The sequence below is a fragment of the Aquarana catesbeiana genome, linkage group LG06, assembly GCF_042186555.1.
Source record: "Aquarana catesbeiana isolate 2022-GZ linkage group LG06, ASM4218655v1, whole genome shotgun sequence".
In the NCBI taxonomy this organism is placed as follows: Eukaryota; Metazoa; Chordata; class Amphibia; order Anura; family Ranidae; genus Aquarana; species Aquarana catesbeiana.
Window position 1 is genome coordinate 64,323,540 of NC_133329.1, and position 27,224 is coordinate 64,350,763.

A 27,224-nucleotide genomic window follows, 5' to 3' on the forward strand; every position below is an offset into this window, starting at 1 on the left:
GGTGTGTAGCTGCTTCCTGTTAGCATCAGATAGGTTGATGAGCGTCATTTCCTGGTTCACAGGGAGGCTTGGTTTGCTCTAGGTACTTCCTGTCTCCCTAGCAGGATGTGGCCACTAGAGCGTCATAACGAGGTATGGCGGTACAAGTGTATTTAAAGAGCGATGAGTCAGTGCGTCGCCCGTTCCTATGACAACGTCCAATAGGACGAAACGTACGTCGGAAGGCAGACGCGTTGACGTCATCGTTTCCACTCCATAACGAACGGGTGTTTGCAGGCTGGCCGGCTGATTTTGTATATGCTATTTTAACTGTTTCTTTTGGTAAGTGTGCTACTTTATCCTTTAATAAACTGGTCAAACGGATTCACACTATGGTAGATGTATTTCTTATCTTCTTGGGTCTCCATTACCGAGCCAATCACTACTGATGAATCCCGGGTGATCTCCCCTCCATGCAGAGACAGATGGTGATGTCCCTATTGAGTGGATCTCTGGCATAAGGCTTTATTACAGCTTACCTCTGGTAATCATATACCTTTATAGGTGGTGGATTTTTTTCACAAGATTTCTTTAAAGTCTTCAGTCACTTTGGGTGGAAGATAATCTAATAAGGACTGTTGATAACGGAAGTCACTTTATTTTCACGGACTGTGTTTTTTGTTTTCTTTATCTTTATATAACAATTTTTTTAATTAATTTTCATATTTTTTACCTTAATAATTTATTATCTCTATGTGGTTCATAGCGCATTTTTTAATTTTTTCACATTATATTGCTATTTGAGTTTAGCATTTTCTGATCACTTTATACATTTTTCAATTATTTTGATTATGGTTTGTGTTTAGCGCGGTTCTTTTATACACTTTATCTATTTTATTCTACACCTAAGAATTAGAACTGCAGCTTGGAGTTAGAGGGAAGCGCAGTAATTTTATATTATTTTCTGAGGTTATGGAATACCCACTTAACTTTAGCAGAACTTCAGGGACACTCTTCCTATATACAGTCTCTATATACAGCTCCACTTCTTCCTCCAGCGCACAATTGCTTGTAGAGCCCAGCTGGATCACTGTGTGAAGTTCTGACAGTCACTCAGTCAGATTAAAGGCAATGGCCCATTACAGGCAGGAACCCAAGGCCCCTTGGTTGTGTAGCAAAAAGATAACAGTGTCCAGCTTGTACCCTTCCTCCTGTGGCTACTGATCTCAGCACCACCTCTTCGGTCACTGCTAACCCACCTGGCTGCAGCTGCCCTTGTTACTAGCCCTCCAGGCTAACTTCTCCCTACAGTCCTCCAGACTGACACTCACCAGCCTACCCAGCTGACTCTCAGGAGATCTCCCAGTAGTGCTGATCTGCTCCTGCTGTCCTCTCCGTTTGTCTTCTGTGCCTTCATGAAGGGCTTCCTCTATGTGTTATGACAGGATCCTTGCAGCACCAGAGCCCTGGCCAAGATCACCCCCCCCCCCCCCAAATTAGGTGGCCCCCTTGAAGGCCACCAACAGCCTCCTCAGCACTCCATCTCCATCTTCCACCCGACTCCCCTTGTTGGCATGACTCATGCCTATTTATGAGGTGTGTAACACATATAAGGAGAAAGAAAGCGCACAGCTGCCCTAGTGTGATAATGTTTATTCAGTTAAAATCTTGAATAAAAACAAAAAGTTGCACACACAAGCAGAGACTTCACAATTACACCAACATGTGTGCCTCCTCTCCCGGCCTGTGGAAATGACTGAGATCCAAGACTCAACGAGCAGGGATGGATGATTTTTTTAAATCCTTGCTGCAGCGTCCCGCGCATGTGCCCAGACCAGCCGGCGCTGCATGACATCAATCTCAGCCACGATAGGAGGTGGTGACAAGTGGATTGTGTCCCCTGGTGGCTGCTATGACAACATGTTTCAGGGGCGGCCTCCTTCCTCAGGTCAAACCCTTCCCCTCATTTACCACGTTATACAGTTGCAATAAAAAGTATGTGAACCCTTTTGGAATGATATGGATTTCTGCACAAATTGGTCATAAAATGTGATCTGATCTTCACCTAAGTCACAACAATAAACAATCACAGTCTGCCTTAACTAATAACACACAAAGAATTAAATGTTACCATGTTTTTATTGAACACACCATGTAAACATTCACAGTGCAGGTGGAAAAAGTATGTGAACCCCTAGACTAATGAGATCTCCAAGAGCTAATTGGAGTGAGGTGTCAGACAACTGGAGTTCAGTCAATGAGATGAGATTGGAGGTGTTGGTTACAGCTGCCCTGCCCTATAAAAAGCACACACCAGTTCTGGGTTTGCTTTTCACAAGAAGCATTGCCTGATGTGAATGATGCCTCGCACAAAAGAGCTCTCAGAAGACCTACGATTAAGAATTGTTGACTTGCATAAAGCTGGAAAGGGTTTTAAAAGTATCTCCAAAAGCCTTGCTGTTCATCAGTCCACGGTAAGACAAATTGTCTATAAATGGAGAAAGTTCAGCACTACTGCTACTCTCCCTAGGAGTGAGCGTCCTGTAAAGATGACTGCAAGAGCACAGCGCAGACTGCTCAATGAGGTGAAGAAGAATCCTAGAGTGTCAGCTAAAGACTTACAAAGTCTCTGGCATATGCTAACATCCCTGTTAGCGAATCTACGATACGTAAAACACTAAACAAGAATGGATTTCATGGGAGGATACCACAGAGGAAGCCACTGCTGTCCAAAAAAACATTGCTGCACGTTTACAGTTTGCACAAGAGCACCTGGATGTTCCACAGCAGTACTGGCAAAATATTCTGTGGACAGATGAAACCAAAGTTGAGTTGTTTGGAAGAAACACACAACACTATGTGTGGAGAAAAAGAGGCACAGCACACCAACATCAAAACCCCATTCCAACTGTGAAGTATGGTGGTGGGGGCATCATGGTTTGGGGCTGCTTTTCTGCATCAGGGCCTGGACGGATTGCTATCATCGAAGGAAAAATGAATTCCCAAGTTTATCAAGACATTTTGCAGGAGAACTTAAGGCCATCTGTCCACCAGCTGAAGCTCAACAGAAGATGGGTGTTGCAACAGGACAACGACCCAAAGCATAAAAGTAAATCAATAACAGAATGGCTTAAACAGAGGAAAATACGCCTTCTGGAGTGGCCCAGTCAGAGTCCTGACCTCAACCCAATTGAGATGCTGTGACATGACCTCAAGAAAGCGATTCACACCAGACATCCCAAGAATATTGCTGAACTGAAACAGTTCTGTAAAGAGGAATGGTCAAGAATTACTCCTGACCTTTGTGCACGTCTGATCTGCAACTACAGGAAACGTTTGGTTGAAGTTATTGCTGCCAAAGGAAGTTCAACCAGTTATTAAATCCAAGGGTTCACATACTTTTTTCCACCGGCACTGTGAATGTTTACATGGTGTGTTCAATAAAAAACATGGTAACATTTAATTCTTTGTGTGTTATTAGTTTAAGCAGACTGTGATTGAAGATCAGATCACATTTAATGACCAATTATTGCAGAAATCCATATCATTCCAAAAGGGTTCAAATACTTTTTATGCAACTGTATATGGAACCCAAAACTCCTCCCTGGGAAAAATTCTTAAAGGAACCAGGTCAGGGGAATGGAGTTCACATAACATTAATATTAAAAAGGACAGGTAATCAGCAAACCACCCTAAAATACAGTATTCATTAAGAATTAATTTAAAACTAATGAAAATAATCACATAAACTGCCATAAAAATTAAGATCTTAATTGCAGTAATATTGTTAACAGAATAACTCATATTAAAATAAATCACATTGAGAACAAACACATATTGCAGAAAAACAACACATTAGAAAAAGCCCATTTGATCGTATACACTCATCTATAATCAAATATAATGGTATTAATTTGTATATATATTTTTAAAATGAAATTATTATTATTTAAAACTATAGTAAATTTGAATGTAATTCATTTTAATATAAAATTAATTATAAAATTAAGTATAACAGTTAATTAATTAATTAATTAAAGGACCCCAACTTCTCATTTTAATATATAACACTCTTAAATCAGGGTACCTATCTCTAACTCCTCGTGAAGCCCCTCAGGTGTCATACTATTTAAAGTAAATATGCAGAAGGACTCCCGCTTACATAAACGGGTAAACCTTTCACCTTCTGGAATTGACATTGATATAGACTCTGTTTATTACTAGATATAATGACCAACATTGGGCCATTAAGAAAGCGGTTCAAAAACATTGGCCCATATTAGGACAGGACAAAGCATTGGGTAGAGTTCTTCCTAAAAAACCTAAAGTAGTGTTTAGACGGGCCGCCAATAATAAAAGAGAAAAGAGAAAAACATGCTTTTAAGGCTAAAAATATTCCCCAATTTTTTAACATTATAGGGTGCCACAAGTATAAGCTGAGTAAATGTAAGGCGTGTCAGTTTAATTCGCATGGCCAAAAAACCTTCACCAGCAGAGATATACGTACTTTCCATATTAAGCAGTTCACTTGCTGTAGCACTCAATTTGTTGTGTACTTGTTGAGGTGCCTTTGTGGTTTTCTCTCTGTAGGTAGAATGATGCGAGCCATGCGGACGAGCTTTAGTGAGCACCCTAGATTTATAGAAAAAAATAGATAAGCACGGTGTTCCATGCCATTTTAAACATACACACGGGTCTAGTACAGATGGTTTGGAACTGTTTGGCATAGAGTCTATATCAATGTCAATCCCAGAAGGTGAAAGGTTTACCCGTTTATGTAAGCGGGAGTCCTTCTGGATATTTACTTTAAATAGTATGACACCTGAGGGGCTTAACAAGGAGTTAGAGATAGGTACCCTGATTTAAAGGTGTTATATGTTAAAATGAGAAGTTGGTGTATTTAATTAATTAATTTTATTTTAAAATGAATAAAATTCAGATTTACTATAGTTTTAAATAATAATCATTTCATTTTAAAAATATATATAAAAATGAATACCATTATAGATGAGTGTATAAGATCAAAAGGGCTTTTTCTAATGTGTTGTTTTTTTGCAATATGTTTTTGTGCTCGATGTGATTTATTTTAATATGAGTTGTACTGTTAACCAGTTCCCGACCGGCTCACGTCTATTTACAGGGGCAGAATGGCACCCCTGTGCGAAACCCCGTACTGTACGGGGTTTCCTTTAAGAGCCGCCAGAGGGCGTGCACGCACCACTGGAGGGGCGTGCGCCCGCTGCACGGCGGGGGACCCGATGTGTGTGGCCAGTGGTCGCGATCGCCGCTGGCCACACGCAATCGTGTGTTTACACAAACCCCTGTGCTGTCAGAGGAGAGAAGACATGTTGTTTGTTCCTAGTGAGTACGAACAGCGATATGTCTCCTCTCCTATTCAGTCCTATCCTCATACAGTTAGAACACACTGAGAGAACACACAGTTAACCCCTTGCACAGCCACACAGCCTGATCGCCCCCTAGTGTTAACCCCTTCCCTACCAGTGACATTTACACAGTAATCAGTGCATTTTTATAGCACTGATCGCTGTATAAATATCAATGGTCCCAAAAATGTGTCAAAAGTGTTCTGTCCGTCGCAATACCGCTAAAAATCACAGATCACCAACATTACTAGTAAAAAAAAAAATAATAATAATGCCATAAATCTTTCCCATAGTTTGCAGATGCTATAACTTTTGCGCAAACCAATCAATATAGGCTTATTGCGATTTTTTTAACGAAAAATATGTAGAAGAATATATATTGGCCTAAACTGATGAAGAAATGAGTTTTTTAAAAACATTTTTGGGGATATTTATTATAGCAAAAAGTAAAAAATATTGTTTTTTTTTCAAAATTGTCGCTCTTTTTTTGTTTATAGTGCAAAGGGAGGTGATCAAATACCACCAAAAGAAAGCTCTATTTGTGGGCAAAAAAAGGACGAAAAGTTCCTTTGGGTACAGCATTGCATGACTGCACAATTACCAGTTAAAATGACGCAGTGCTGTATCGCAAAAAATGGCCGGGTCATTGAGTAGCCAAATCTTCCAGGGCTGAAGTGGTTAAACTTAAATGGTAGCTTAAGGTACAAGACTTTACTACTTCCATAACTCATCAAGGTTTACTGTTCCTTTCAGCAACTCCATCGGTTATGATTGAGAAGGTGGAAAAGGAGGACAAGACCAGCGTTGCACTGTGCTCAGTGACTGGTTTCTACCCCAGAGATATCTCAGTGGAAATGCTACAGGATCGCACAATCATAGAGGACTCAGTACTGTCTGCATATCACACTAATGAGGATGGTACTTACTCTGTTAACAGAAAATGGAAGATACCAACTGATGTGTCACCAAAAATGTTGTCCTGTTTAGTCCGACATGAGACACTCTCACCGTCTGTACAAAAAGACCTTCAGCTGGTTTATCAAGGTAAGACCCACAAACAATCCTGTACTGTCTATTGTAAAAAAAAACAAAACAAAAAAAACAATAATTGGTAACAAAACATAAACTGCAAGCTACACCACAGATAAGTCTTTTTTTGAGCAATAAGTGTAATGTTACAACCTAACGCTGCTTCCTAGCGGCCCTTTAAGTGGGCCTTTATGCCCAGGAGGCAGCATGTCTTCTGTATCATGTAACTGCTGTGATTGGCTCTCACAGTGTTCATATGATCAGGAGCTCATTCCGCTAACTCCTATCAGAAGCGTTGTCTGAGAGCTGTTAGTGATAGCTCGGTCAGTGTGCTGGAAGTGTGCAATGAGCGCGCTCGAAGCAGACAGAACCTGCTAGGCTTCCACAGCTCTGATCTATGCATTTGGTGCACACAAGTGGATATACAGTATATCATTTAAGACTATTAAGGAATATACCGTATATACTCGAGTATAAGTCGTTCCAAATATAAGTCGAGGCCCTAATTTACCACAAAAAAATGGGAAAAAATTATTGACCCGAGTAAGACGAGGGTGAGAAATGCACAGCTACTGTAAGTGGAAAAGAGGGTCAACAATGCCCATTTGCAGCATCACTGTGCTATTTGCATGCCCCACTGTGCCCATTTGCAGCCATAGGTCCCCTGAACTTCAAACTCGGTAGTTAAGGGTTCCTAGATGCCCCCTAGCTGCAGCCAAAATTTGGGGTCTCTGAACCCAAAGGGTCCCGAAATGACATTGCTGCAGATGGACACAGTTGACTGAATTTGGGGCCCCATATCTCGGGGCCACTTAGTGCTAAGAACCCCAAATTTGGTGTGCAAACCCAGTGGAACTAGCACCATAAAATTTCTAAAGCTGGGGTTTCTAGAGATACAGGGCCCCAAAAATCAGTTCAGAAAATGTCAAGCACATTTCTGCAGCAGAGAATGACATTTACTGAAATGGTTTTGGGGCCCCGTATCTCAGGGCCACTTGGTGCTAGGAACTCCAGCTTTAGATATATTATGGTACCAGTTCCACTGGGTTTGCACACCAAATTTGGGGTTCCTAGCACCAAGTGGCCCTGAGATATGGGGCCCCAAAGTCGGTTCAGAAAATGTCAAGCACTTTTCTGCAGCAGAGAATGACATTTTCCGAACCGATTTTGGGGCCCTGTATCTCGGGGCCACTTAGTGCTAGGAACTTCAGCTTTGGATATGTTGTGGTACCAGTTCCACTGGCTTTGCACACCAAATTTGGGGTTCCCAGCACCAAGTGGCCCTGAGAAACGGGGCCCCAAATTCGGTTCGGAAAATTAATTTTTTTGCTGCAGAAAAGTGCTTGACTCAAGTATAAGTCGAGGAGGGCACTTTCAGCACAAAAAAATGTGCTGAAAAATTTGACTTATACTCGAGTATATACAGTATATATATAGATATATATATATATATATATATATATATATATATATATATATATATATATATATACACAGTATCTCACAAAAGTGAGTACACCCCCTCAGATTTTTGTAAATGTTTTATTATATCCTTTCATGTGACAACACTGAAGAAATGACACTTTGCTACAATGTAAAGTAGTGAGTGTACAGCTTGTATAACAGTGTAAATTTGCTGTCCCCTCAAAGTAACTCAGCACATAGCCATTAATGTCTAAACCGCTGGCAACAGAAGTGAGTGAAAATATACAAATTGGGCCCAAAGTGTCAATATTTGGTGTGGCCACCATTATTTTCCAGCACTGCCTTAACCCTCTCGGGCATGGAGATCACCAGAGCTTCACAGGTTGCCACTGGAGTCCTCTTCCACTCCTCCATGAAGACATCACAGAGCTGGTGGATGTCTTCTTGATTGTAGGCTCTAACGAGCAGGGCCCTCTAATTCCTGTATTCTGTATTGATTTGTATTGTAACTGTACTGTCTTGCCCCCATGTTGTAAAGCGTTGTGTAAACTGTTGGCGCTATATACATCCTGAATAGGGATGAGCTTCGTGTTCGAGTCGAACCCATGTTCGACTCGAACATCGGCTGTTCGCCCGTTCGCCGAATTACGAACGATATGGGCCGTTCGCGCCAAATTCGTGTGGCGCGTCACGGCCCATAATTCACTGCGGCATCGCAGTGCATTGCTTGCTGATGATTGGCCAAGCATGCACTATGACCCGCATGCTTGGCCAATCACAGCGCCGCCTGAACAGAGAGCCATAATTGGCCAAAGCCAAGGAGGCTTTGGCCAATTATGGCTCAGGGGATTTAGTACACGCCCCACACTATATAAGGCCACCTGCACGGCGGCCCTGTGTAGTGTGTGTTCCAGCGTTCATTGAGAGAGAGAGAGAGACAGACAGTGTCATTTGATTTGAGTTAGATAGATTAGGCAGAACAGTCAGTCAGTTAGCTGCACTTACAGTGTATTGTGTATATATATGCATCCCAGGTGTTGCATATATATATATATATACACTGTATTCAGTTTAGCTAGATCCGTTCCTGTTATCTTCTAGACTATTTACATTTAGTGCAGTGCGTCCTGCTCACAGTGTTCAGCTAGATCCGTTCCTGTTATCTTCTAGACTATTTACATTTAGTGCAGTGCGTCCTGCTCACAGTGTTCAGCTAGATCCGTTCCTGTTATCTTCCTACTGACAGGCAGGCTTGTCTGGTTACAGTATATAAAGCTACCTGAAGAAAATTACTGGTGTTCTATTTGATCCTATTAGTACCACGGTCAGGCAGCTAGACTATTTACATTTAGTACAGTGCGTCCTGCTCACAGTGTTCAGCTAGATCCGTTCCTGTTATCTTCCTACTGACAGGCAGGCTTGTCTGGTTACAGTATATAAAGCTACCTGAAGAAAATTACTGGTGTTCTATTTGATCCTATTAGTACCACGGTCAGGCAGCTAGACTATTTACATTTAGTACAGTGCGTCCTGCTCACAGTGTTCAGCTAGATCCGTTCCTGTTATCTTCCTACTGACAGGCAGGCTTGTCTGGTTACAGTATATAAAGCTACCTGAAGAAAATTACTGGTGTTCTATTTGATCCTATTAGTACCACGGTCAGGCAGCTAGACTATTTACATTTAGTACAGTGCGTCCTGCTCACAGTGTTCAGCTAGATCCGTTCCTGTTATCTTCCTACTGACAGGCAGGCTTGTCTGGTTACAGTATATAAAGCTACCTGAAGAAAATTACTGGTGTTCTATTTGATCCTATTAGTACCACGGTCAGGCAGCTAGACTATTTACATTTAGTACAGTGCGTCCTGCTCACAGTGTTCAGCTAGATCCGTTCCTGTTATCTTCCTACTGACAGGCAGGCTTGTCTGGTTACAGTATATAAAGCTACCTGAAGAAAAGTACTGGTGTTCTATCCCAGCTTAGTGCAGCTACAGGCCATTAGTATGTCTGGAAGGCCAAGAAGGAGAGGCAGACAGTCACAAGCCAATAAGAGAGGGCAAGCAGGCTCTGTGTCTAGTGCTGGTCGTGGAGACGGTGCATCCTCATCAGCACGTGGCCATGGGACACGCTTGGCCTTTTTTTCGGCAGCTGGCCGTGTTGAGCCGCAACATGCAGAAGACTTGGTCGAGTGGATGACCAAGCCGTCCTCATCCTCCTCATCCTCTCTCACCCATGCCCAGGGTGCTTTGTCTGGCAAAGCAGCGGCCTCTTCCCTCAGCTCAATGTCATCAGTGACTCCTTCCCTAGCTCCACCATGTCCTCATGAGGATTCCCTCGAACTGTTTGACCACAGTGTTGGGTACATGCTCCAGGAGGATGCCCAGCGTTTGGAAGGCTCTGATGATGATACTGAGCTCGATGAAGGCAGTAACATGAGCACGGACAGAGGGGGTGCCCAAGAAGGACAGCAATCTGGCAGTCATGCTCCCCCTGCTGCAGCATACTGCCAGGTTTGCTCCAGTGATGAGGAGGGAGGGGATAATGAGGTCACTGACTCAACGTGGGTGCCTGATAGGAGAGAGGAGGAGGAGGAGGAGGAGGAGGCGGCACATCACCAACGAGGCAGGATGCCCTCCAGGGGCCAGCCTAAGGGCAGCACATTGACTGCATCACACCCCAAAGCTCCACATGTGCAGGGTGCTGCAGTCTCTGCGCGTTATTCAAAAAGTTCTTTGGTGTGGGCCTTTTTTGAGACGAGTGCATCAGATCGCACCGCTGCTATTTGCAACATATGTCTCAAGCGTATCTCACGTGGCCAAAACATCTCCCGCTTGGGTACCACATGCTTGACCAGACATATGTTGACCTGCCATGCAGTTCATTGGCAAGCGTATCTAAAAGACCCACACCAAAGAACAAAGAGGATCTCTCCTTGCTCCTCATCAGCTGAGATTTCCAACCCCACTACACCTCCAGTCCTCTCTGAGACCTGCAGTGAGAGGAATGAAGGTGTAGAATTAGGTGTGTCACAGCCAAGTACTTGTGGGCAATCTTCTTTTGGTACACCGACGTCAGATTGTACCAGGCAAATTTCCCTGCCCCAGCTGCTGCACCACCGAAAGAAGTTTGCTCCCAGCCATCCACATGCCCAGCGGTTGAATGCTAGCTTGGCAAAATTGCTAGCACTTCAACTGCTGCCTTTTCAGTTGGTAGACTCTGCCCCCTTCTGTGAGTTTGTGGAATGTGCGGTTCCTCAGTGGCAGGTACCCAAACGCCACTTTTTCTCACGGAAGGCGATTCCGGCTCTCTACCGGCATGTGGAAGGCAATGTCCATGCCTCGCTGGACAGGGCGGTCAGCGGTAAGGTGCATATTACCGCTGACTCATGGTCCAGCAGGCATGGACAGGGACGTTACCTAAGTTTCACGGCACATTGGGTGACTCTGCTGGCAGCTGGGAAGGATGCAGGACAAGGTGCAGTAGTGTTGGAGGTTGTTCTGCCACCACGCCTCCAAAATGCTGATTGTGACACACCTCTCTCCTCCACCCACTCCTCTTCTTCTTCCTCCATGGCCTCTTCCTCGGAACCAGCGGTGCTCCGTAGTCGTTCAAGGGGCTACGCAAGTACGCAGGCCAAAAGATGCCATGCGGTGCTTGAGCTGGTGTGCTTGGGGGACAGGAGCCACACTGGGGCAGAGGTTCTGTCAGCTCTGCAGGGGCAGGTTCAGAGGTGGTTGACGCCACGCCAACTTAAGGCAGGAATGGTGGTTTGCGACAATGGCACCAACCTCCTCTCTGCCCTCCGACAGGGACAAATGACCCATGTGCCCTGTTTGGCTCACGTCCTTAACTTGGTGGTGCAGCGGTTCTTGGGCAGGTACCCGGGCTTACAGGATGTCCTGAGGCAGGCCAGGAAAGTCTGTGTGCATTTCCGCCAGTCATATAATGCCAGTGCTCGGCTGACGGACCTCCAAAAGGAGTTTAACCTGCCCAAGAACCGCCTAATCTGTGACATGCCCACCAGGTGGAACTCAACGTTGGCCATGCTGCAGCGGCTGCACACGCAGCAGAGGGCCATCAATGAGTACCTGTGCGACTATGGCACCAGGTCAGGGGAGCTTGATTTTTTTTGCCCACGCCAGTGGGCCATGATCAGGGATGCATGCACTGTCCTGTCACCATTCGAGGAGGCCACGAGGATGGTGAGCAGTGACAGTGCATGCATCAGTGACACTGTCCCCCTTGTCCACCTGTTGGAGCACACGCTGCGTGGAATAATGGACAGGGCACTTGAGGCAGAACAGAGGCAGGAAGAGGAGGACTTCCTTAGCTCTCAAGGCCCCCTTTATCCAGACAGTGTTCCTGCGTGCCCGCCGATCACACAGGAAGAGGACGAGGAGGAGGAGGAGGAGGAGGAAGATTGTGTCAGTATGGAGGTGGAGCCTGGCACTCAGCATCAGCAGCAGTCTTTAAGGGATCAGTCCCAAGAAACACATGGACTTGTACGTGGCTGGGAGGAGGTGGCTGCGGACGTTGTCGTCCTTAGTGACCCAGAGGACTCCGGACCGAATGCCTCAGCAAACCTACGCTGCATGGCCTCCCTGATCCTGCAAAGCCTGCGTAAGGATCCTCGTATTCGTGGTATCAAGGAGAAGGACCAATACTGGCTGGCAACCCTCCTTGATCCACGTTACAAGGGTAAGGTTGCGGACCTTATCTTGCCATCGCAGAGGGAGCAGAGGATGAAACATCTTCGGGAGGCCTTGCAGAAAGGTCTGTGCAATGCGTTCCCAGAGACTGGGAGGTTACAAACTCCTGTTTCTGGACAACGTGTTGCTGAGGCTTCGGTCAGTCAAAGAAGGAGCGGTGGAGAAGGTGGCCGTCTGACCGATGCGTTCAGACAATTTTTTGGTCCGCAGCCCCAAGGTATGATCGGTTCCAGCAACCATCGCCAGCGTCTGTTTTACATGGTGCAGGAATACCTAGGGGCAAGATCAGACTTGGACACCTTTCCCACCGAAAATCCTCTGGGTTACTGGGTCTTGAGGATGGATCACTGGCCAGAGCTTGCACAGTATGCAATTGAGCTACTGGCCTGTCCTGCATCCAGCGTTCTTTCGGAACGCACATTCAGTGCTGTTGGAGGCGTGGTAACCGATCACAGGGTGCGTCTGTCCACTGACTCGGTCGATCGGCTGACCTTCATAAAAATGAATCAGTCTTGGATCACCACCAGCTACCAGCACCTGATGCTGATGTAACCGAATAATTTTTTTTGAAATCTCAGATCCCTTCAAAGACTGCCTATGCTGATGCTGAGTGACTATCCCTGAGTAATTATCCTCTTCCTCCTCAATCATCACGCTGATAGCTTGTAAGAACATTTTTGGTTCTGGGCGCCACCACCAGTGCCTAAGGCACAATTTTTCAGCCCCTGTTTAACAGGGGCATGTAATTACAATTTTTGATGTAATACTTTGCAGCAGGGCTCGTTCCTGCATTCCAACTAGAGTGTCTGTGAGGGGTTGCAGTGTTGTGGCACCAGCACCAGTGCCTAAGGCCCAATTTTTCTGCCCCTGTCTAACAGGGGCGTGTAATTACAATTTTTGATGCAATACTTTGCAGCAGGGCTCGTTCCTGCGTTCCAACTAGAGTGTCTGTGAGGGGTTGCAGTGTTGTGGCACCAGCACCAGTGCCTAAGGCCCAATTTTTCTGCCCCTGTCTAACAGGGGCGTGTAATTACAATTTTTGATGCAATACTTTGCAGCAGGGCTCGTTCCTGCGTTCCAACTAGAGTGCCTGTGAGGGGTTGCAGTGTTGTGGCACCAGCACCAGTGCCTAAGGCCTAATTTTTCAGCTCCTGTTCAACAGGGGCATGTAATTACAATTCTTGATCTAATATTTCACAGCAGGGCCCTGTGAGGGCTTACAGTGTTGTGGCCACAGCAACACCTAAGGCCCAAATTTCTGCTGAGTATATAGGGCAGGACCCTACTTTCAAACATCTAACTTACAAACGACTCCTACTTGCAAACGGAAGGAGACAACAGGAAGTGAGATGAAATCTACCCCTAGGAAGGAAAATTCTCTCCTGTAAGAGTTAATATGGGAAAACAATTTCTCCTTTCCACTGATGCTTTCCAATCCTTGTTCCACAAAAAACCCAAATTTTCAAAAAACATTTTTCATTGGGACAAAAAGTGAGGTGAAATCTTCTGAAGAGGAGGAAAGACAGCAAAACAAATGTCACAGGGGTGATAACTCTTCCCTATGTTTTCCAAAAAGCTTAAAAAAGATTTTTTGGCTGGAGCTAAACGCGTTAAAAATGTACCCGTTCAAAATTACAAAGAGATTCTACTTAACAACAAACCTACAGTCCCTGTCTTGTTTGCACCGCCTGTATACTGCTGTTCAGAGTATATAGGGCCTTTCCTTATTTTAATTTGGGTGCGGGGTTCCCCTTAATATCCATACAAGACCCAAAGGGCCTGGTAATGGACTGGGGGTACCCATGCCGTTTGTCTCACTGATTTTCATCCATATTGCCATGACCCGACATGACATTAAACCCGCAAGCAGTTTTAAATGAGATTTTTTCCTTTAAAAATGACATTTGGTGCAGGGACTGTTCTAAACACGGGAAACACGCGTCACTTTACAGGCATACTATAGACACCCCCCAGGTACGATATTTAAAGGAATATTTCACTTTTTTTTTTTTTACTTTAAGCATCATTAAAATCACTGCTCCCGAAAAAACGGCCGTTTTTAAAAGTTTTTTTTGCATTGATACATGTCCCCTGGGGTAGGACCCGGGTCCCCAAACCCTTTTTAGGACAATACCATGCAAATTAGCCTTTAAAATGAGCACTTTTGATTTTGAACGTTCGAGTCCCATAGACGTCAATGGGGTTCTAACGTTCGTGCGAACTTTCGGTCCGTTCGCAGGTTCTGGTGCGAACCGAACCGGGGGGTGTTCGGCTCATCCCTAATCCTGAATAATAATAATGCTCCCCCACCTTCTGTTTGAGGATGCTCCACAGACGCTCAATAGGGTTTAGGTCTGGAGACATGCTTGGCCAGTCCATCACTTTTACCCTCAGCTTCTTTAGGAAGGCAGTAGTCATCTTGGAGGTGTGTTTGGGGTCGTTAACATGTTGGAATACTGCACTGCAGCCCAGTCTCTGAAGGAAGGGGGATCATGCTCTGCTTCAGTATGTCACAGTACATGTTGGCATTAATGGTTCCCTCAATGAACTGTAGCTCCCCAGTGTCGGCAGTACTCATGCAGCCCCAGACCATGACACTCCCACCACCATGATTGACTGTAGGCAAGACACACTTGTCTTTGTACTCCTCACCTGGTTGCTGCCACACACGCTTGACACCATCTGAACCTAATAAGTTTATCTTGGTCCCATCAGACTACAGAATATGGTTCAAGTAATCCATGTCCTTAGTCTACTTGTCTTCAGCAAACTGTTTGCAGGCTTTACTGTGCATCATCTTTAGAAGAGGCTTCCTTCTGGGATGACAGCCATGCAGACCAATTTAAAGCAGTGTGTGGCGTATGGTCTGAGCACTGACAGGCTGACTTCAACCTCTGCAGCAATGCTGGCAGCAATCATACGTCTATTTCCCGACTTTGTGCCAACTGCCAGTCTTCCACCCATACGACAAACTGGTGCTCACAGTTAGATGGCAGACGCCTCCCCAACTATCCCTCCACCTCTGGTGCCGCTCAAAACTTGCTGGCTCTCACACAACCGTCCCCGGTGGACAAGTTAGGATGACCGATCCTGTCAGTGGGGGTCACGTCAATCTGTAACAATTTCAACTTCGATACTTGCAACTACAGTCACTGTAAGCTCCTTCATGTTTGCCTCTCATGTCATAAAGCACATCCCGAAATCACATGCGGCATTAAGCAGCTAAATACATTGTGACTAGGTCGTGTGCACGTCGGGTGGCTCAGGTTTTACCTCACCTTCAGCCTGACTCCCTCCCTGGCCGCCTTCCTCATGCAGGGTTTCACGTCAGAATTCCACACCGGCCTCATCACACTGCCCCACTCGACCCACGAATGCAAGAACCTACTCTCAGCTGCCACCGACAAAGTCAGACATCTGCACCATGTTACAATCTGAACTAGACCTGGGGTACATGATTGGCCCCTTTTTCCAAGTCACCTTTCACCGTCTGGAGAGTCAGCCCTATTGGACTTGTCAAGGGCAAGTTTTCAAATAAACTGTGCTTAGTGTATGATTTGTCCACGCCTCATTGCTCTCACATTCCAAGTTTGAACTCCCTAACACCCTCAGAGGAATTTTCCATTAACCATTCGTCCGTCGACCTAGCTATTCAAACCATCATTAGCATAGGAGTAGGCGCTTGGCTGTCCAAAGTGGATATCTCAGACGCATTCAAATTACTGCCCATGGAGCCATCCCTCTGGCAAAGGCATTGAATCAAGTGGAAAGGCTTGCATTATTTTGCCACCAAGGTGACATTGGGCTCTAAAAGCAGCCCGTGGCTGTTCAATACTTTTGCCCAGTCCCTTCCCTGGATTCTGTTACACCAGGCACATTGCCAGAAAGTGATCCACTATTTCGATGAATGAAAAACCCGGTGATCCCCCAGTAGAGTTGGACAGCTTAAGAGTGGTATTTGGTAATCTTAATGTGCCCATAGAAGAGAATAAAGTGGAAGGCTCGACATAGTCCATCAGCTTTTTGGATGTCACGCTTGACACACGGTCCATGCAGGCCAGCCTGCCTCCTGACAGGTTGACTCGGATCAGATCGGTCATTCACACCTTTACCCTTACTCGAGGGTGCACCAAGAGACAGCTACAATCTTTGCTTGGCATGCTTAATTTCGCCAAGAGGATCATCCCTCAGGGGCGGTCATTCATCTTGCGCCTCTTAGTTTTCCTCTCACAGGCGCAAGATCCCGAACAAATTCTTAGGCTGGACACAGCAGCAATAACGGATTTGTCAATGTGGGACGAATTTCTCCCAAACTGGAATGGCATATCTATGTTCATTCCTTCAGCATCCTCTTCTTCACCTCAGGTAGTCACGGAAGCCGCAGCCTCTACAGGCTTCGCTGCAAATTTTGGCCATCATTGGTTTGTAGGGCCATAGCCACCAGAAATCCTCCTGATTCCCGGATTCAGTCAGTCCTTCTCACTATTCGAACTCTACCCCATTGTGGCAGCAGCTCAAGTCTGGGGCAGAACCTGGGCAGGGCAAACAGTGACCTTTGCTGCAGACAATCAGGCCACAATTAATAGCATAAATAAAGGCAGGTCCAAATCGCTAGCCATCATGTCCTTCCTGCGCAGGCTGGTGCAAATATACCTGCAGCATCAATTCAATGTGCACTGCATCTATATCCCGGGCAAGTGCAATGTCTGAGACAATGCACTATCCCGCTTTAACTTTGCGTCATTCACAGAAACCTGGAGCTGACCCGACCACATCTCTTATCCCACTTTGGTCACAGCTGACGCTGGGTTAAAGCAACACCTACACAATGTGACCCGTCATATTAATCAATCATTAACACCATGAAGGCTCACCACACTGCCTGGAACGCCTACGACAGGTTTCTAGTAGGTATGAGCCGAACACCCCCCGGTTCTGTCCGCAACCAGAACACGCAAATGGACCTAAAGTTTGCGCAAACTTTCAAACACTGTTAAACTCTATGGGACTCGAACGTGAGAAATCAAAAGTGCAAATTTTAAAGGCTAATATGCAAGCTATTGTCCTAAAAAGGGTTTGGGGACCCGGGTCCTGCCCCAGGGGACATGTATCAATGCAAAAAAAGTTTTAAAAACAGCCGTTTTTTCAGGAGCAGTGATTTTAATGATGCTTAAAGTGAAAAAATAAAAGTGAAATATTCCTTTAAATATCGTACCTGGGGGTGTCAATAGTATGCCTGTAAAGTGGCGCGTGTTTCCCGTGTTTAGAACAGTTCCTGCACAAAATGACATTTCTAAAGGAATAAAAGTCATTTAAACTGCTTGCGGCTGTAATGTAATGTCGGGTCCCAGCAATATGGATGAAAATTATTGAGAAAAAAGGCATGGGTAACCCCCCAGCCTATTACCAGGCCCTTTGGGCCTTGTATGGATAATAAGATGAACCCCACACCCAAATTAAAAAAAGAAAAGGCATGGGGCCCCCAGGCCCTATATACTCTGATCAGCAGTATACAGGCCCAATGACAATTGGATTTTGAAAATTTTGGGCTTTTAGGGAAACAAGGATTGGTGATAAAGCATCAGTGGAGGAGACACCTTTTTCCCATATTAACTCTTACCGTAGAGAATTTCCCTTCCTAGGGGTAAATTTCCCCTCTCTTCTTGTTGTCTCCCTCCGTTTGTAAGTAGGAGTCGTTTGTAAGTCGGGTGTTTGAAAGTAGGGGCCTGCCCTATATACTCTGCAGAAATTTGGGCCTGAACAGAACACTGTAAGCCCTCACAGTTACTCTTGCTGGGAGCTGGAACGGGCCCTGCTGTTAAATATTATATCAAGAAGTGTAATTACATGCCCCTGTTGAACAGGGTCAGAAAAATTGGGCCTTTGGTGGTGGTGTGGTGGTGTTGCCACAACACTGTAAGCCCTCAGTTACTCTTGGTGGGTGCAGGAATGGGCCCTGCTGTGAAATATTAGATCAAAAATTGTAATTACACCCCCCTGTTGAACAGGGGCAGAAAAATCGAGCCTTAGGCACTGGCGGTGGTGCCACAACACTGCAACCACTCACAGATACTCTAGTTGAGTGCAGGAACAAGCCCTGCTGCAAAATATTACAGCAAAAATTGTAATTACACGCCACTGTTGAACAGGGGCAGAAAAATTGGGCTTTAGGCACTGGTGCTGGTTTCACAACACGGCAACCCCTCACAGATATTCTAGTTGAGCGCAGGAACAAGCCCTGCTGCAAAATATTACAGCAAAAAGTGTAATTACACGCCCCTGTTGAACAGGGGCAGAAAAATTGGGCTTTAAGCACTGGTGCTGGTGCCACAACACTGCAACCCCTCACAGATACTCTAGTTGAGCGCAGGAACAAGCCCTGCTGCAAAATATTAGAGCAAAAATTGTAATTACATGCCCCTGTTGAACAGGGGCAGAAAAATTGGGCTTTAGGGACTGGTGCTGATGCCACAACACTGCAGCCCCTCACAGATACTCTAGTTGAGTGCAGGAACAAGCCCTGCTGCTAAATATTACAGCAAAAATTGTAATTACACAGGAGCAGAAAAATTGGGCCTTAGCGACTGGTGGTGGTGCCCAGAACCAAAAATGTTCTTACAAGCTATCAACATGAACATTGAGGAAGAATAGGATAGTCACTCAGCATAACAGGATAGTCACTCAGCATCAGCATAGGCAGTCTTCAAGGGATCTCACATTCATAAAAAAATTAGTCGGTTACATCAGCATCAGGTGCTTGGTAGCTGGTGATCCAAGACTGATTCATTTTTATGAAGGTGAGCCGATCAACCGAGTCGTTGGACAGGTGCACTCTGTGATCGGTTACAAAGCCTCCAGCAACACTGAATGTGTGTTCCGAAAGAACGCTGGATGCAGGACAGGCCAGTAGCTCAATTGCATACTGTGCAAGCTATGGCCAGTGATCCACCCTCAAGACCCAGTAACCCAGAGAATTTTCGGCTGGAAAGGTCTCCAAGTCTGATCTTGCCCCTAGTTATTCCTGCACCATGTAAATCAGACGCTGGCGATGGTTGCTGGAACCGATCAGACCTTGGGGCTGCGGACTAAAAAATTGTCTGAATGCATCTGTCAGACGGCCACCTTCTCCACCGCTCCTTCTGTGACTGACTGAAGCCTCAGCAACAGGTTGTCCAGGACCAGGAATTTGTAAACTCCCAGGCTCTGGAAACGCGTTGCACAAACCTTTCTGCAAGGCCTCCCGAAGATGTTTCATTCTCTGCTCTCTCTGCAATGGCTGGATAAGTTCCGCAACCTTACTCTTGTAACACGGATCAAGGAGGGTTGCCAGCCAGTACTGATTCCTTTCCTTGATACCATAAATCCGAGGGTCCTTTCGCAGGCTTTGCAAGATCAGGGAGGCCATGCAGCACAGATTTGCTGAGGCATTCGGTTCATCCTCTGGGTCACTAAGGACGACCTGATACACAGCCACCTCCTCCCAGCCACATACAAGTCCATGGGTTTCTGGGGACTGTAAACAATCCATTTGAAGACTGCTGCTGATGCTGAGTGCTAGACCCCACCTCCATGCTGACACAATCCTCCTCCTCCTTTTCCTGTGTGATCGGCGGGCTCGCAGGAACACTGTCTGGATAAAGGGGGCCTTGAGATCTAAGGAAGTCCTCCTCTTCCTCCCTCTGTTCTGCCTCAAGTGCCCTGTCCATTATTCCACGCAGCGTGTGCTCCAACAGGTAGACAAGAGGGACAGTATCACTGATGCATGCACTGTCACTGCTCACCAAAATAGTGACAGGACAGTGCATGCATCCTTGATCATGAGCCACTGGCGTGGCGAAAAAAAGCCAAGCTCCCCTGACCCTGTCCTGGTGCCATAGTCGCACAGGTACTTATTGATGGCCCTCTGCTCCGTGTGCAGCTGCTGCAGCATGGCCAACGTTGAGTTCCATCTGGTGGGCATGTCACAGATTAGGCGGTTCTTGGGCAGGTTGTATTCCTTTTGGTGGTCAGCCAGCCGAGCACTGGCATTATATGACCGGCGGAAATGCACACCGACATTCCTGGCCTGCCTCAGGAGATCCTGTAAGCATGGGGACCTGCACAAGAACCACTGCACTACCAAATTAAGGATGTGAGCCAAACAGGGAACATGGGTGAAGTGTCCCTGTCGGAGGGCGGAGAGGGGGTTGGTGCATGCCTGAAGCTGGCATGGCGTCAACCACCTCTAAACGTGCCCCTTCAGAGCTGACAGAATCTCTGCCCCAGTGTTGCTCCTGTCCCCTAAGCACACCAGCTCAAGCACCGCATGGCATCTTTTTGCCTGAGTGCTTGCGTAGCCCCTTGAATGCCTACGGAGCACCGCTGGTTCAGAGGACAAATCTATAGAGGAAGAGGCCATGGAGGAAGAAGAAGAGGAGGGGGTGGAGGAGAGAGGTGTGTCAGAATCACCACTAGTAGCATTTTGGAGGCGTGGTGGTGGAACAAGCTCCAACAATACTGCACCATGTCCTGCATCCTTCCCAGCTGCCAGCAGGGTCACCCAGTGCACCGTGAAAGATAGATAACGTCCCTGTCCATATATGTGTAAACAAGGGTTGTGGCGCTTCCTATGGGGTACTGGATGGGAGGGGTGTTAGTAATGTACACGTGTGGTTCTCTCAATGAACCCCAATACAGGTACCTGGTATCTACCAGGGACAAACTATGTTACCGTACGGGTATGTATGTCTATGGTTAGATATACACACATACATCCATATATACCCGCTTCTATCAACAAAAATAATAATAATAATAATAATTCTGAAGATGGTTCATTCAGACCTATTTAAAAGAGGTGTGGGCTGGTTCATTCAGACCTAATTACAAGGGGTGTGGGCTAGAGCCCCTGTGGCTGTGATACATATGCCACCACTAGGTAATCATGTGTGTGTAACCTTATACTTGCTCTACTGCAAAAATAATCCAAAAAAATCCAAAGTAATCCAAACACTCTGCTCCCGTGCAAAGTGAACATACTTTGTACTCTAAAATGAAATATGAGCTATAATACAAGTGGAGCCCTTGTGAACATTCTACCTATTAGAAAGCCACCTGCATACCCGGGTCTGGGAATCTATTGGGATAACCAACGGATACCATCCTGCGAAGTCCGCCAGATCAGCGTGGAAAAGAGATCGTGAAAGAGACATCTCATGCTGGTTGCCCCTTTACGGGGCTGTTGCATCTGGTGAGTGGGGATCTGAAGGGGGAGCACTAAAGTCACAGGAATTACCCGAGAGCACCCAAGTCACGAAATTGTTTGGAATACTGGATTTGAACAAGTTTATTTTATGGACTATTATCACTAATTACTGGTCTCCTTTGCACTTAATTTGATCACATTTATGTTCTTTTGATTATTATATGTAATGTTTGGGTAACACATTTTTTATGTATGCTCATTTATGTATGTTCACTTTGCACGGGAGCAGAGTGTTTGGATTACTTTGGATTTTTTTGGATTATTTTTGCAGTAGAGCAAGTATAAGGTTACACACACATGATTACCTAGTGGTGGCATATGTATCACAGCCACAGGGGCTCTAGCCCACACCCCTTGTAATTAGGTCTGAATGAACCAGCCCACACCTCTTTTAAATAGGTCTGAATGAACCATCTTCAGAATTATTATTATTATTATTATTTTTGTTGATAGAAGCGGGTATATATGGATGTATGTGTGTATATCTAACCATAGACATACATACCCGTACGGTAACATAGTTTGTCCCTGGTAGATACCAGGTACCTGTATTGGGGTTCATTGAGAGAACCACACGTGTACATTACTAACACCCCTCCCATCCAGTACCCCATAGGAAGCGCCACAACCCTTGTTTACACATATATTAGTTCACAGAGAATCCTTTTAGGAAGCTCTTTTAAGGGAGGCAGCACACCTAATTTAGTGTCCTAAGCGCAGCTTTTTGTTCTCAACGTCCCTGTCCATGCCTGCTGGACCATGAGTCAGCAGTAATATGCACCTTACCGCTGACCGCCCTGTCCAGCGAGGCCAAGACATTACCTTCCACATGCCGGTAGAGAGCCAGAATCGCCTTCCGTGAAAAAAAGTGGCGTTTGGGAACCTGCCACTGAGGTACCGCACTTTCCACAAATTCACGAAAGGGGGCAGAGTCTACCAGCTGAAAAGGCAGCAGTTGGAGTGCTAGCAATTTAGCCAAGCTAGCATTCAGCCGCTGGGCATGTGGATGGCTGGGACCAAATTTCTTTCGCTGGTTTAGCAACTGGGGTAGGGAAATTTGCCTGCTACAATCGGACGTTGGTGTAGCGATAGCAGATTGCCTGCAAGTACTTGGCACACCTAATTCTACACCTTCATTCTTCTCAGTGCAGGTTTCTGAGAGAACTGAAGGTACAGTGGGATTGGAGATCCCAGCTGATGAGGAGCAAGGAGAGGTCCGCCCTGTTCTTTGGTGTGGGCCATTTAAGTACGCTTGCCAACGGACTGCATGGGAGTTCGACATATGTCTGGTCAAGTGTGTGGTGCCCAAGCGGCTGCTGTCTTGGCCACGCTTGATACGCTTCAGACATATGTTGCAAACAGCAACGGTGCAATCTGCTGCACACATCTCAAAAAAGGCCAACACCAAAGAACTTTTAGGAAAACCCACGGAGTCAGCAGTGCCCTGCACATGCAGAGCTCTGCAATGTGATGCAGTCAGTTGGCTGCCCTTAAGGTGGCCCCTGGAGGGCATCCTGCCTCATTGGATATGTGCCTCCTCCTCCTCCTCCCCTCTCCTATCAGGCACCCACGTAGAGTCAGACTCAGCATCCCCTCCCTCCTCATCACTGGAGCAAAGCTGGCAGTATGCTGCAGCTGGGGGAACATGACTGCCAGTTTGTTGTCCTTCTTGGGCACCCCCTCTCTCTGGGCCCACGTTGCTGCCTTCATCAATCTGGGTACCATCATTGGAGCCTTCTAAACGCTGCGCATTCTCCTGCAGCATATACCCAACACTGTGGTCAAACAGTTCGGGGGACTCCTCAGGGCATTATGGTGGGGTTAGGGAAGGAGTGACTGATGAAATTGAGCCAATGGAAGAGGCCGCTTTGGCAGCTGCATTGGCAGCCAAAGTACTCTGAGCCTGGGTGACAGAGGATGAGGAGGATGAGGACAGCTTGGTCATCCACTTTGCCAACTCTTCTGCATGTTGTGGCTCAACACGGCCAGCTGCCAAAAAAAGGGACAAGTGTGCCCCACAGCCAGGTGCTGAGGATGCACTGTGTCCATCACCAGCAATGTTGGCTGTAGACACAGAGCCTGCTTGCCCTCTTTTAGTGGCCTGTGAGCATCTGCCTCTCCTTGTTGGCCTTCCAGATACTGTATTTGATGTATTTGTAATGTATTTGAATAGGTACACCAGAAATGGCCTGCAGTGAGATGTATCTGCACAAAGCTGGGATGCATAAATATACTGAATATACTGCAGCTAACTGAATCAACTGCCTGCCTGTAGTATATTAGGAAGAGAACAACAGGAATGGTCTGCAGTGAGATCTAGCTGCACACGATACAGTACTGAATATATACTGCAGCTAACTGAATGAACTGCCTGCCTGTAGTATATTAGGAACAGAATAGGAACAGTCTGCAGCGAGATCTAGCTGCACAGGATACGGTACTGAATATACTGCAGCTAACTGAATGAACTGCCTGCCTGTAGTATATTAGGAAGAGAACAGGAATGGTCTGCAGTGACATCTAGCTGCACAGGATACAGTACTGAATATACCGCAGCTAACTGAATGAACTGCCTGCCTGTAGTATATTAGGAAGAGAACAACAGAAACGGTCTGCAGCGAGATCTAGCTGCACAGAATACAGTACTGAATATACTGCAGCTAACTGAATGAACTGCCTGCCTGTAGTATATTAGGAACAGAACAACAGGTTCGGTCTGAAGTGAGATCTAGCTAAACTGTATACAGTATATATATATATATATATATATATATATATATATATATATATATATATATATATATACAAAGCCTGGAATGTATATATATATATACTAAATATACTGGAGCTAACTGAATCAACTGTCTGCTCAATCTATCTAAATTAAATTTAAATGACACTCTCTCTCTCTCTGAACACCGGAACACACTACACACAGCCGACATGCAGGCGGCCTTATATAGTGTGGGGCGTGTACTTAATTCCCTGAGCCAAAATTGGCCAAAGGCCAATTATGGCTCTGTTTGCTTACGGCGCTGTGATTGGCCAAAGCATGCAGGTCATAGTGCATGCTTGGCCAATAATCAGCCAGCAAACCACTGCGATGACATAGTGCATTATGGGCCATGACGCGCCGCTCGAATTTGGCGCGAACGGCCCATAATGTTCGATCTTCATCGAAAAGTCAATGTTTGAGTCAAACTTACGTTCGACTCAAATTCGAAGCTCATCCCTAGTTTCTAGCCTCAAACCCCGGGGCAGTGTCGGGAGATGTCAAGCACTGCCAAGACACAGCTGGTTCTATATCATTTTGCCACACACACAGCTGTCTCTATCACATAATACCATCAGACTCTACTTAGCTGGCATCCAGCATTTTGTCTCCATACAGGACCCTACTAAGCCATCCTTGTTCGCTGCCCACGCAGTCAAAACCATCTTACGCAGTATCCACAGGCAGCAGCCCCAAACCAATAGCAAGAGCCTACCCGTCACTAGCGCCATCTTTAGAGACATGTCTACCATCCTGTCACGTTCCCCCTTCAGGTTATTACCCAGCCTTGTCATTCAAGCAGCCATCTACCTGGCTTTCTATGGCTTCTTACGTCCGAGCGAGTTCCCCGTCACCAGCCCCGGCTGTCAGGTACTACGCAGACGTCATCTGACACGCAGTCAAAATCACTTTATCCTACATCTCGTAGTGTCCAAAACGCAACAGTCCGGTCCCGGTGTAGATATCAAACTATTCCAGACTCACAATGCCTGGTGCCCAGTGGCCCTTCTAGACCAGTTGTTATCTCATCTGCCCGACCTATCGGAGTCTAGCCCATTGCTACCTTTCCTTACCAATCCTCTGAGTGATAGCCAATTCACCAGACACATTAGGATCCTCTTGCTTACCTTTTTTCTTGACCCCGGCCGCTATTCTGGACATTCCTTCCAGATCAGAGCAGAGTCAGCAGCATCACAACACGGGGTACCGGACCATGTCATCAAGAAGATGGGCAAGTGGAAATCAGATTTCTTCGCTCGATACATTTCGAATCCTCAGGCGTAAATGTTGCAAGCCTTCAGTAAGCTTGCTCAGTAGTAAGTTACCATCTCAATAAAATAATTACCTTCCTATCCAAGTGTTTTGCCCTCTTTTCTTGGCATACCGTCCAGCTGACCAGGGCACACTTCAGGTCTACTTTATGTTGTTAGTCTTGTGGCGTGTTTATGTGGTTCACATCTCTCCCGGTCATAGGGCTCCGACCATAAATATATATAAGTGATTTTTTTTTGTGTCTGGAGTTCGGCATTAACGACTTCAATACAAGGCACCTTCATTCCCTTCCTGAACAGGCCAATTTTCAGCTTTCAGCACTGTCACACATTGCGTGGTCATGGAACACTGTACCCAAACTAAATTTTTCTTGTTCAATAATTTTTATTGTAGGTATATCAAAAATGTGCAACAACACAAACGCACTTAGTCCGACTAGCTACGACTGGCAACATAGAGAACATAAATGTACATACACAGCATAAGCAAAGGAGGAAGGGCCTCCTTCTCAAACAGGCATATCTGACTTAAAAAAAACATATATGTATTTTGGGGTAAACCTCATAATTGTCAAGGTGGTCAGAACCTTTATGTCAACACCTCCTTAGTGGGCAGTCCTGACCCCCATAGGCAGCCAAAGAGGGCTGAAAAGCCCATCAAAAGAAGAAAACCAGAGCAGAGAGCAAGACAAGGGAGAGAGGGAAAAGTAAAGTAGAAAAGAGAGAAGGGGGTAGGGACCCGGGGTCGCCCAAGACATCAATTAGAGCAGACCCACACTTGTCAGGGGGAGATCAGGGAAGAAATATGCCAACCATGGTTCCCAGACCTTGAGAATCTTGGCCTGCGTGTCATGGAGAATACTAGACATTTGTTCATTTAGCATCATGACCGTAAGACAGTCCCTTAAATTTAGCCTCCTTCCAAGTATTTAAATGGAACAAGGAATACAGCAGACCAAACACTTGGGACCAGAAGCCCACCAGTCGAGGGCAGGACCACCAGATATGCAGAGCATCCCCACAATGGCCACACCCCCAAAAGTAGTGATCATTATAAGTCGGATTAGCGTGGGCAATAAGGGGTGGAACCCAATACCACTGCAACAACACTTTATACGCTGCCTCATAACTGGCAGTATTAAACGAACATTTAGCAATCAAAGACCAGGCCTTGCTCCAATCCGCCGGGTCGATCTCAGTACCCACATCTCTCTCCCACTGAGCCACATAGGAAAGTGAAGTTTTTTTTTTTACCAAAAATATGTAGAAGAATACATATTGGCCTAAATTGATGAAGACATTTTTTTTTTTTTTGTGTGTGTATGTATTATAGCAGAAAGTAAAAAATATTGTTTTTTTTTTAAATTGTCAGTCTTTTTTCATTTATAGCGCCAAAAATAAAAAATGCAGA

The 27,224-nt window shown here is 45.8% G+C and overlaps 1 protein-coding gene across 1 annotated transcript in view; it reads left to right on the top strand.

The window, feature by feature from the left end:
* The window catches only part of LOC141147976 (uncharacterized), a 488,999-nt gene that overhangs the window by 53,851 nt on the left and 407,924 nt on the right, over window positions 1–27,224 (top strand). The window contains exon 3 of the mRNA XM_073635132.1: window positions 6,117–6,407. Coding sequence (XP_073491233.1) covers window positions 6,117–6,407 — 291 coding nt within the window. The remainder of the gene's footprint in view (window positions 1–6,116; window positions 6,408–27,224) is intronic.